Here is a 12,624-nt window from a genome sequence, read left to right on the forward strand (position 1 = left end):
AGCAGCTTTTCCACTTCAAGTGGTTAATATTAGATTCCCAGACTTCTTAGTGAGACTCAAATGCATTATGAGGTTTAATCCGAGGAAAGAAAATCTCAAACCTACTCCAATACAAAGATGCTGTTTACAGCTAATATCCAATACAAAGATACCACAGCTATTAATCTACTCTTCCATTCCATAAATAACCTCAATTTGGAATAAACAATGAAGTTAGCATTCAGTAGTAGATTAGTCTCAGTGCGTGGTAATTAATACAACTTCCTTCTACCCAGAATGCTATAGACTACTCCTCCGATGTAATAACGTTTTGGCAATATAGAGACTGGCTGTGATTCTGCAAGAGCCCGACTATTAGCTTGTTTAGTTAACTGGTCACTCACCGGCTGGTAGCTCTCTGAATCGCAGATACTCCATAGAACGGGTTGTAACAAGTGGCTTTTGTGGGTAGTACAGTACATGGGCTAGGGTGTCCATACGCACATGAAAGTTCGTAATATAAACTCCCATAGCTTGTTTACCCATAGCAGATTGATATGTATTTCTGGGAGACTAGAACGGTGAAAGGAATAGATAATGAGATCAGAGACTTTCATAAATCCACCTTCAACAAAAATCATTCCTTCCTTTAGAATGCTCGGAAATCACACAATTCTGTACAAGCTCAAAACAAAATTGAAAATGCAATTAGCACTGAAGTAATACCAAAAAGCTCTTTGGTGTAAATAGAATTCCTCGCTTCCTGATTTAACGTTAGTCAAGTGCAATATGTAAACCTTTGGTGAGGTGGGGTGGGAAGGAGAGTAGGATACAGAAAATAATCTTATTTGCGGATGGTGGCAAGCCATCTTAGATATTGAGGAGGTCAGTTTCCTGACAAAATGTCAATATGGGGATTTGGATTGCTGCATAAATATTCCCTGTGCAGCGAACAGCACACAATTTAAGTATTGGGTGAGCAGGGGCTGGGATAGAGAGAGAGAGAGAGAGAGTTGGATTTGCAGTCTTAACAAGGGCTCAGATGGGTTTCATATCCAGTTTGAGTGATTACACAATGGAAGGTGACCCAGGGAGAGACTGAGAGGTTCAGGTCAGGTTGGAATTCTTACAACCAATAGGAGAAAATGAATGCTGAGCCTGGAACTGGAACTGAGAGCTTTTACACATTGGGTAAAAGTTGTGACTAGGGAGGATGTGTTTTAAGAGTTAAAAAAGCAGTTATAACTTCAGAGATCACACAACAGTCCTTTTCAATTCAAGGAAACTGACACATCTTATACACAGGCATGAGCTTTGAACATTTGAGGTTTGTACGTTACTTCAGTGCCACCCAGTGGCCTAGGTGTGCAAATGCCTACAGATCCATTCCAGCAATCTATCGCAGTCAATATCAAATAGAATTTAATGCTGGAAATACTCATCACATTACCGCCTTCAGTCATCATGGGTATTGCAGGTTGAATGGGTCACTGCTAAAATGAAAAATCTCATATGGTAAAGATGACATTGAGGTTTATGATGCATCTTGAAATGGAATGTAGTGACCTACCAACTTTAGTATATAAATTACAATGCTTGGGATGGGTAAGTAAAATGCCATTGTTACGATCCCAGTTAATGTTAAAACTGGGTGGGAAGAACCCAGAATGGAATGCTGGCTCAAAAGACCATAGCGTTTATTTAACAAGACTTCGAGGACAGTCACAGGACTGTTAATTGGCAAAAAGCATTTATTAAATATGAAAAGTTGGATTATAATAAAATACTCCTTTGCTCCCCCTTAGCTAACAATTACAAACAGTTTTTAAAATTAACATGAATTACAAAGTACCTCAAGCTACAATGGTCCCATTAACACACAAAGTCCCCTTTAAGCACACAAGATGACTGTGGTAAGACACACTTCTCTCTGAACCCAAGTGAATGTTTGTAGATTTCTCTTCAAAATCCTCCCAGATGATTCTTATACCATGAGCCACCATTTATCACTGAACTCTGGCTTCCAAACAAGTGATCTCAAATTCTGCTTTCAAAAGTCACACTTTCAAATCTTCTTTTAAGTTATGTTTTCCCTCTGCTGCTTCCATCAAGGTTTCACTTTCAGGTTTTACACCTCTCCCTTCAGGTTTTCTTTGTCTTAAACCTTTCACACAAACTCAAGAGGTCCAGCCACCAATTTCCACAATTGTTTCAAATAATGTCTCCAAAACTGTAGTAATTTCTCAAACCTTAACACTACTGCAGATGTCTTTCTGATCTCTCACGATCCAAAGCCGTTTCAACTCTTGTGACTTTACTGAACAGTAATCTGTTCTGGTTGTCGGTTTCCTCTGTTCCGTTAACTTCTCTTCATTTTTCTAGTTTCCTTAACTAGCTAAACTTTAGATTTCTGGTATGTTTTCTTAACCATTGCTCCATAGTATGGTTTTTCTTCTAACAAGGCTGAGAGACACATTTCCTCTTTAGCCTTCTAAACACAACTGCATCTTGCAGAGCTGTGAGAGCTGACTTCTCTCTCACTACCTATCTCCAACTGCAATCAAATTAACTAAACTAAAGCTTAAAGGTTTTCCTACCGTACAAGGCCCCAGTTGCTAAGCAACCACTGCTGGTTTATTCACTCTTCACACGATGTAAACAACCTAAAACTAGGATCAGCTCTGAAAAGAGCTCAATTAATTTCTGTTTGTCCCAATTCTGGTGTTCTTGAAATATGAACACCTTTCCCGACACCAAAATGATACAGGTGATATTTGTTAAATCTTTCAGCAGTTTACCGACATAAACTCATCTCGAACAACTCTCTTCTGGTCTTACCCACCTGATTATGGTCAGGAAATGGAATAATTGATGCACAAACACCAAGAATCATTGATGGGTGAATCTCACAATGTGTATACGTTGAACAATATGCAACGCCCTTTTCCTGCAAGTCATCTGGGGTCATGGCTAGCATTACGGTCTCCTCTTCCAGTGTATCAATGTACTCCACCACACCACTGGCCACAAGATCCTGCCAACTATGTGGAAGGAAAAAGTTGGGATTCAATCAATGTGCTCTCAATGCAATATTAGTTTATAAATCTGTCAAATACTGATGGTTATGAAGAGCTTGTCACATGAGGAGCGGTTGAGGACTCAGAGTCTGTACTCATTAGAGTTTAGAAGGATGAGGGGGATCTTACTGAAACTTACAGGATACGGAGAGGCCTAGATAGAGTGGATGTGGAGCAGATGTTTCCATTGGTAGGAAAAACTAGAGCCCGAGGGCACAGCCTCAGACTGAAGGGACAATAATCCTTTAGAATTGAGATGTGGTGAATTTCTTCAGCCAGAGGGTGGTGAATTTGTGGAACTCTTTGCCGCAGAAGGCTGTGGAGGCTAAATCACACAGTGTCTTTAAGACAGAGATAGATAGGTTCTTCATTAATAGGGGGATCAGGGGTTATGGAGAGAAGGCAGAAGAATGGGGATGAGAAACATATTAGCCATGATTGAATGGTGGAGCAGACTCAATGGGCCTAATGCTGTCCTATGTCTTACGGTCTTATGGAACAATCATTTATAGGTTTTCCACGGTACAAAAATAAGCATTTAACCATATGCAGAATGACTGCAAGTACAACTGCACCCATTAACTACAGGAAACCTCTACAAATAGGGAGGCTCATGGAAGTTGCAGTGCCCTTTTGTTCACTTACTTTATTGCTCCCTAACAAAAGTCACAGGGTCTCTGGTTACAGAGACGAGTTACATTCCATGGAGGAATATGCTTAATGCAAGCAGCAATTTCAGGCCAGGGGCACTACCAACATTATTGTTGTCAACTGGATTGCTGATGGCAAGCAGGTGATGCAATTAACATTCACCACTGTAGCTTGGAGGAGGGGATAAAGTTGTGCGTCCAGCACCAACTTGGCTACTCTAGAACGAGTAGCTCCATGGGCAGACTTACTGATGTTGCTCGCTACAGCAATCTATTCAGGCTTCATCCCTTTGCATTGGTGGTCCAATTTGGTTAATTAGCTAATAGGTTTACATGTTAAGAACAGCAGCTTGGAAAATTTGCCTGAGAGCAACTCTGAACCAGGGAACTGTCCCCAAACAACAGGAGTGGAAGGAGAGGCTTCCCTCTCCCTGGGACTGGAGGTGAATACTGGACAATCTTAATGCTCCAAGGTTAATTTATTCTGGCCAATTTTTGAACATGGTTCCATTTTTGGAGAAGTCCAAAATAAGCAGTCATAAATAAAAGATGTCAAACATGAAACTCGACAGAATATATTTGGCCTACATACTCAAATTCAATTTGAGGGAGGTTGGCAGCAGTAGCAGGAAACAGGTTAGCTGTTTTTCTTAACATACCTATAATTGTTGTACTCTCGTTCTTTCAATTGATCAATATGCCGCTTTTTCAACAGTAGCTTCTGTTTTTCTACAATCAGAAGTGGCCGACAAATTCTACCTGCATCTGTGTAAATCCGAATCTCACGCTCACGAATGTCTCTGACCATGGACACCTTAAGTAAAGAGAAATGTTCAAGTGGTTTTACGGGTTCAGAATAAACCTTCCCTACTTGTTACCTATGGAAACTTTCCATGTAAAAGATGAATTTAGTGGTAATTATGGCTGACCCTGTGGCCGGGGGGGGGGGGGGGGGGGGGAGAGATAGTCACCTGGAACGCGAGGGCACTTCACGGCCCAGTGAAAAGAGCCAGAGTCTTTGCCCATCTCGAAAGGCTGCGTGCCAACTTAGTCTTCCCCCAGGAGACACGCCCGAGGGAGAAGGACCAACTGAGAGTAAGGAAGAGCTGGAAAGGACAGACCTATCATGCAATGAGGATGAGGGGGTGGCCATACTGTTTAGCGAAAGGATGCTTTTACAGCGACAAATACTGTGATGGACCCGGGGTGAATGGTATATAATGGTCAGCGGTGTCCTAGAAGTGGCACCTGTGGCGCTTGTGAATGTTTATGCCCCTAACTGAGATGACGCTGACTTTGTCAAAAAGACTATGGCCTAAATAACCAACCTAGGCTCCCACCAACTCATCATGGGGGAGATTCAAAACGTGTAAAGGACCAAGGACGGACAAAAACAGCCCCAAATCAGGGAAACAATTGGTTATGGCAAGGGAACTGAACACCTTTATGGAGCAGATGAGGGGTTGACATGTGTGGAGGTTCAACCACCCGAGGGAGAAGGAGTTCTCCTTCTTCTCACAAATCTGTAAAGTATATCCCTGCATCGGCTTCTTTGTAGTGGGGTGCTTCCAGGGGTGGTAGGGGCAAAATACTCTATAATAGTAATTTCCAACTACGTACCACACTACGTGGATGTGAGGTCAGAGACGGGCCGGGCCCAGCGCCCTCCATGGAGGCTGGACACAGCCCTCCTTGCCAACAAAGCGTTCTGTGACAAAACGTCACAAGCCATCGATGGGTACATATCCTGCAACTAGAAAGGGGAGGTTTCACCTTTTACATTCTGGGAGGCACTGAAGGCGGTGACAAGGGGGGAATAATGGCTTACAAGGCACTCAGGGACAGGAAGGAGAGGGCAGCTAGGCAACAACTGATCAAATCCATATTGGAGGTAGATCGGCGATACTCCACTGCCCCGACCGTGGAACAACTGCCTGAGGGGAAGTTATAAATGGAATTTGACCTGCTCTCCACCAAGAAAGCAGTGCACCAACTCCACCAGACAAGAGGGAACCTCTATGAACATGGAGACAAGGCCAGTCACCTGCTGGTTCACTAGCTGAGAAAGCAGGCAGCCAGAGAGATGAGAGCGCAAGTGAAGGACAGGAACAGGAAATTAGTCACAGCGTCAGATAAGATCAATGACGCCATTGCGACCTTTTACCGGGAGCTGTACACCTCCATGCCCCAGAGCGGACTCCCAAGATGAGGCGATTTCTCGATGGGCTGGACATACCAGCTGTAAGGCAGGGGCTGAAACATAGAACATACAGTGCAGAAGAAGGTCATTTGGCCCATCGAGTCTGCACTGACCCACTTAAGGCCTCACTTCCACCCTATCTCTGTAACCCAATAACCCCTCCTAACCTTTTTCATCACTAAGGGCAATTTATCATGGCCAATCCATCTAAACTGCACGTCTTTGGACTATGGGAGGAAACCGGAGCACCCGGAGGAAACCCACGCAGATATGGGGAGAACGTGCAGACTCCACACATATAGTGACCCAGCGGGGAATCGAACCTGGGACCCTGGCGCTGTGAAGCGAAAGTGCTATGCACTTGTGCTACCATGCTGCCCAGTAGAGCTTGGAGAAATCATGGAGAGCATCAACTCCATGCAGTCGGGGTCCCAGGGTCCAGAGATCCGGAGTCCACCGGGTCCGGACGGATTTCCAGTGGACAATTATTAAAGATTTGCAGCGGCACCAGCCCCACACCTGCGGGAGAAGTTCACTGACTCTCTATCGAGAGGGACTCTGCCGTCCATGCTGGCACAGGCCTCAATATCATTCATCCCTGAAAAAGGCAAAGACCCAACTGAATGCGGGTCATTCAGACCCATTTCACTCCTAAACACTGACTCCAAAGTCCTGGCGAAGGCCTTGGTGAGGCGACTGGAGGGTTGCGTCCCTGAGGTGGTTCCAGAATATTAGATGGGCTTTGTCATGGGCATACAGCTAATGGCGAATATCAGATGCCTGCTAAAAGTGATTATGACCCCACCCAGGGAGGAGACACCAGAAGTGATAATTTCCCTAGGTGCAGAGAAGGCCTTTGACAGAGTCGAATGGAGGTATCTCATGGAGGTATTGCAATGGTTTGGGTTGGGGCCAGGGTTCACCTAGTGGGTGAAACTACTGTACAGTGCTCCCATGGCTAGCGCGCGGACGAACACCCCCAGCTCTGAATCCTTCCGGCTATACAAAGGCAACAGTGAACAGTGAAAGGCTACCGTGCACTTGTACCGAGGTACAGTGAAAAGTATTGCTTTGCATACAGTCCATGCATGAGAAAATATAGGACATACGATAAATACACAATGTAAATACATGGGCATCGGGTGAAGCATATGGAATATAGTGCTAACAACAGTAGAGAAGATGCGTAGAAAGATCAGTTCAGTCCATAAGAGGGTCACTCAAGAGTCTGGTAACAGCGAGGAAGAAGCTGTTTGTGAATCTGTTTGTGCATGTTCTCAGACTTTTGTATCTTCTGCCCATGAACGTTTGGAAGAATGGGTAACCCAGGTGGGAGGGGTCTTTGATTATGCTGCCTGCTTTCCCAAGGCAGCGGGAGGTGAGGACAGAGTCATGGATGAGAGGCGGGTTCACGTAATGGACTGGGCTGTGTTCATGACTCTGTAGTTTCATATGGTCTTGGGACGAGCAGTTGCCATGCCAAGCTATGATACAGCCAAATATGATGCTTTCTATGGTGCATCTATAAAAATTGTTAAGCGTTAATGTGGACATGCTGAATTTCCTTAGTTTCCTGATGAAGTATAGGCGCTGTTGTGCTTTCTTGGTCGTGAGGGTGAAGGTATGCCCACTAGTGGCAGTCTTTCGGGTATCAGAACAGCCAGAACTCTTTACGGGGAGAGGGGCAGACGCCTTCGCCTTTGCCTCTCTGATCTCCCGACAGAGACTACGTCTCGGCTAGAGATCAGCAGTGCTGCCCAAGGCCACAAACTGGCTGTCTGACTTAGCGGAGTTCCTTGAATTGGAAAGGATAAAATTCTCTATTTGTGGATGGGAGGAAGGCTTTCACCACACGCGGAAGCAATTCACCAACCTGTTTCAAGTCATGTTTGCGATGAGCAAACAATAACGGGACATATGGAAGCAGACAAGAGATTAATTGTCAGAGATTTGTAAAGAATTTATTTCCTTCCTCTCTTTTTGTTGATGTTTGCCCCTTCCACTTCACCTCTCCTCACTCATTAGAGTACAGGTTTGCAGGGCTCTTACATAAGTGGACTTCCTGCTAAACAAATGTGAACCCAAACGCGAGTAGACATGGAGAACATTGTAGCCCAGTCACAATTTCACAAATATGGTAACGGGATGGAACCAGGACAACTTTCATCAAGGGCGAGGATAGGACAATAGAAGTCAGATGGGAGGGGAATGGAGGATTTTAAATCACCATGGATTTAACTTTAACGGGATGAGACAGGGCCTGTCCACGGTAAACTGGGAAGATCAGTTAATGGGTCAAATGACTGATCAGTAGAGAATATTTAAAGAAGCATGTAACGAGGTATAGAGCAAGTATATACCCCAAGAGGAAAAAGTTCCACTTCATAAGAAAAACAGCCTTGGACAACTAAAGAGGTTAGCAACAGCACAAAGCTAAAGGGGCTTAGTAAAACGCAAAACATAGCACAGATCTGACCAGCAAAGGGTCACAAAGCAGCTTGAAAGAACTACTAAAAGTGATTATGAAATGAAACTTGCAAGAGACATCAAGATCAATAGGAAATTTTAGAGTTATTATAAAGGGAAAGCAGGTGTTGAAAGAACAATGTAGGCCCTCTGAAAATGAGGATATAGTCAGCGGTAATGGGGAAATGGCAGGCATGTCGAATTATTATTGTGCCTTAGAATTCATAGTTGAAAAGGAGGATAACTTGCCAGAAGTTCCAAAGTAATTAATAGTCGATAGAGGACAGGGACTTCACACAATCAACATAAGTACAGCATCACTAACAAGAAAATTGATGGAACTAAAGAAAGAGTGACAAATCCCCAGGATCCGACGTTTTCAATCTGAGGGTGTTAAAGGAAGTAGGGGAACACATTGTAGATGCCCTAACTATTAATCAAAAAGCAGATGTTAGACAAAATTAATGTCTGTGATAGGGTGGAGGACAGGAGAGTCTTAAAGACCACAGGGAATGGTGATGGGGCAAGAAACGAAAAAGGTATGCCTAGAGCAGGTGTGCAACTATCTAAAAGCGAAAATAAGAGAAAAACCAAAACATGCAAAGGAAACAAAATAAGGGGACAGAGCTTAGAGTCTGAAATTGCTCAAAATCTTTTACATGTTTAACTTTTCCCAGTTCTGATGTTTTTATTTTGCTTTTCTGTTAACTGAATTCTAACCTTAATGAAGTAAACAAACAGATGCATCTGGTTGAATTTCTTGAATTATATAGAGCAAAGAGTCTGCATCATACAGAATCAGATATTTACTGTACCTCAGATACAATGATGTCCATCTGACGCCTCAGCTTCCTTAGTGTAGTCATCAGCTGGTCAGGATCTTTATGTATTCCAACCCAGCAACCGTTGACAAAAATCTTTGTAGCACTAAAAATAAAGTTGGACGGTCTTACTATTTAGGTCTAGCACTATATGTGGAGTCTTTGACAGCAACAAGAACGTTTAAGGTCTCAATCACTCGGGTAATTATCTAGTCAGTATAAACCACACAATAAACCAGATTTCTGTGTGCACACACACACGCACTCTCAATCGTACAGAAAACCTTTCTATTCCAACCAACCGCATACTGAAAAATATTATGGGAATTATTTTTTCTAAGTGAAATTCAAACAGTTAGTTTAATTTACTCTGCAATCGCAGCAGGAGAGATTTCTTCAAGATTTTCCATGCTCCACTCCTCCAAGAATTCCAAAATGGGTGAGGGCTGAGATCCTACAGAAATGTAAGCCATCAAAGCCAGGTTTTTCACTAATCCGACAGCATGACCCTAAAAAAAGATATTAAAGTGTTAACATTTTTAAGATTCAAATGCTTAACTGTTTGTTGCTTGGGCAAGATCATTACTGCAACCAATCTTTACAGAGTTCCTAAATAAAAGCTCTTCATGGCAAGTAAAAAAATCACAAGAACATCTCAGCAGGTGCACAGGTTGAAAATTAAATCGGAAAACTTACAAACCCAGAACATCATACGGCACTGCAGATGTTAGAAATCTGAACTAAAAGCATAAAATGATGTAAATACTCAGGTCTGGCAGCACCTGTGGAGAATGGAACAGTGTTAATGTTTCAGGTCACCGTCTCTTCATCAGTGTGCTACAAAACCTGAGTATTTTCATTTCTTAATTCCAGAATGTGATTACTATCACAGAGCACTCACAGTTCAGATTACTTCCAAATTCCAAGGTAGTTCTCTATCTCACCTTTTTAAATTGTGATTTTCCTTTAAAATGATCAAACACGTCTAGAAAATAGTAATCAACTGAGCAATTCAGGAAATTAACACACAAAGTGACATCACATGCATGTTAGTCACTATGTTAGGTTGGTGACTTCGAACCAAACAACACTTTATCTTTCTTTCCATTTTCCCAGTACTTATTTCTTGTACGACAGTAGATGGGTCCAAGAAAAATCACAATGGAAAAAAATACAGCCCATAATTTATTCCAACACAACATTACAGGAGTCGGAAAAAACAAAAGACTACTCAGTGTGTCAAAGCTCAACACTAGTTCAGTATGCAACATAAAATAAGTTGAAGCTCCAAAAGGAAAATATGTCAAATAAACATGGCACACAAGCAATCTAAAACTAATCCCAAGGCCTGTATAGTTATCCATTTCAAAAAGGAGATTCCCTCAATTGTGCGCTTCAATCATCCGTTGCTCCAACAACCGTGTGAAGAAATTTCTCCTAATCTTTCTCTACATTTAGTGACCACTTTAAGTCGATGACTCCTTGTCAAAGATGTTCCAACCAAAGGAAACAGTCTTTTTCTAATCATTTGTATTGAAAAAGGGAAGATTAAATGGAAGCATTGAAAATAAGGGGTTTTGCATAATTCAGATATTTACTGTACCTCACTCAGATGTTGAGAGATTTTTTTGCCACAGGCCAATGGGTCAATAACTAGAGGACACAGATTTAAAATAGCTGGCAAAAGAACCAAAGTCAGCATGAGGACTTTAAAAAAATATATAAATGCAAGTTAAGGTAAGGTCTGGAATGCATTGTTTAAAAGGATGATGCAAGCAGATTCAATAATAACTTTCCAAAAGCAATTAGATACACTTGAAGGTAAAAGTTGCAGGGCTATAGTGAAATAATAGAATGTAGAGCTTGATACTGTCCATCACCTCCTTTGTTGAGCATGGTTGCTTACCCAAACAAGAGCCGTAGTCTTTTAGGAATGTATACTGGCATGGTATACCTGAATAGTTCTCTGAATACATTCCAGTTTGTGTCTGTAGGTTTACCAACAGTCGAATTCAGTTGCAGTAGTCAATTTGTTTTTACCCCTTCAAATTTGGCCTTTCATAAATTAAAAACCTTGGTTTGTGACTCTCTCTCAAACTACTATCAAGTTCAATTATATAATTGTCACTATTCACAAGATGTTGAGGTATCATCATATTGTTAACTAATTCGGATTGGTTACTCTTAACTACATTTAGTGTGGTGGGTTCCCAGGTCTTGCTATAAAACACCGGGGTAGAAATTCAATGACGTAACATTGCTTCTAGCTGCACATTGTAGATTATGTTGATTCCCAGGGCAGGCAGCATGGTGGATCACCTCTGCGTGGTTCTTAAATGACATCAATAAAAAACAGTGTTAATGGCCAATGGTGTTGCTTGCCCCCGTGGATTCAATACAAGTTGGTGCAGTGGTGCGACACAGACAATTTTCTTGCCCCTCCAGAATACTACCCCAAGAAATGTATCATCTTTGCCACTTGCGTTGTTCTACTTTGCCCCGTCTATATGAAAATTAAAGTCTCCCATTATAACCATATTGTTCTGCCGCATGCTTACCCAATTTTGATATTTATATATCCCCTCCACCTCACTGGGTCTGTGGACAACTCTGCTAGAGCTTTACAACATTTGTTTTCCTTAGTTCTAACAAGCACTTCCACTATCTAAATCATCCTTGCAGAAATCCTTTCGTCCAACTGCTTTAATTGTTACCTTTATCAATATTGCTACTCTATCTTTCCCAATTTCACGTCCTTTTTAAGGATCCCGTCGCCTTAAATATTTAGCTCCTAGTAAGGTCCAGCTTGTAGTCAAACTCTGTATCTGGCCACTACATCATACGTTTGATGGTGATTTTATGCTTCTAACGCTCATGTGTTTTATTCCTCATACTACATGCATTTGTGTAGAGCAGTTTTATATAGTCAAGTGTCCCAGCATTGCCATAGGTCCTTGTGGTGCTTCTTCTCAAACCTTTCGCTTTTCACACTGGTAATGGTGATGGAAAATTGATAAAAGTCATTTTAATAGGCAATACAGCAGAGAACTCTAAGCTTACCTCTGGTGTCTCAGCAGGGCAAATCATACCCCATAAAGTATTGTGCAGCTGCCTAGGTTTTGCTAACTTTCCATCTCTTCCAATTGGAGAGTTAAGACGACGAAGATGAGAGAGAGTTGAAGCAAAGGTCAAACGGTTCAACACCTAGTTATAATGAGATAAATATCCAATTATCAGTTTCAGATCATATCATTTATGTTCACATACATAAGTTATGACATTACATTTGAGCGCCATGGTTTATTTAAATGTGCAGTCACACATCTTTCAAAAGTGTACATTTACATCTCTATCATATGAAATCAATGCAGTTTTTCCTTACATAATGCATCAAAATATTTAGGCTTTTTGGTATGACTGTGTTGACTTGA

The 12,624-nt window shown here is 42.0% G+C and overlaps 1 protein-coding gene across 2 annotated transcripts in view; it reads right to left on the reverse strand.

Moving 5' to 3' along the window:
• The window catches only part of LOC140408374 (DNA-directed RNA polymerase II subunit RPB2), a 52,415-nt gene that overhangs the window by 11,561 nt on the left and 28,230 nt on the right, over positions 1 to 12,624 (reverse strand). For both annotated transcript variants that reach the window (XM_072495485.1, XM_072495486.1), the window contains 6 exons: positions 12,254 to 12,397; positions 9,563 to 9,702; positions 9,188 to 9,299; positions 4,366 to 4,520; positions 2,822 to 3,020; positions 384 to 552 (listed from right to left, as the gene is read on the reverse strand). In XM_072495485.1, coding sequence (XP_072351586.1) covers positions 384 to 552; positions 2,822 to 3,020; positions 4,366 to 4,520; positions 9,188 to 9,299; positions 9,563 to 9,702; positions 12,254 to 12,397 — 919 coding nt within the window. The remainder of the gene's footprint in view (positions 1 to 383; positions 553 to 2,821; positions 3,021 to 4,365; positions 4,521 to 9,187; positions 9,300 to 9,562; positions 9,703 to 12,253; positions 12,398 to 12,624) is intronic.

This window comes from Scyliorhinus torazame, chromosome 3, assembly GCF_047496885.1.
Source record: "Scyliorhinus torazame isolate Kashiwa2021f chromosome 3, sScyTor2.1, whole genome shotgun sequence".
NCBI classification, from domain to species: Eukaryota; Metazoa; Chordata; class Chondrichthyes; order Carcharhiniformes; family Scyliorhinidae; genus Scyliorhinus; species Scyliorhinus torazame.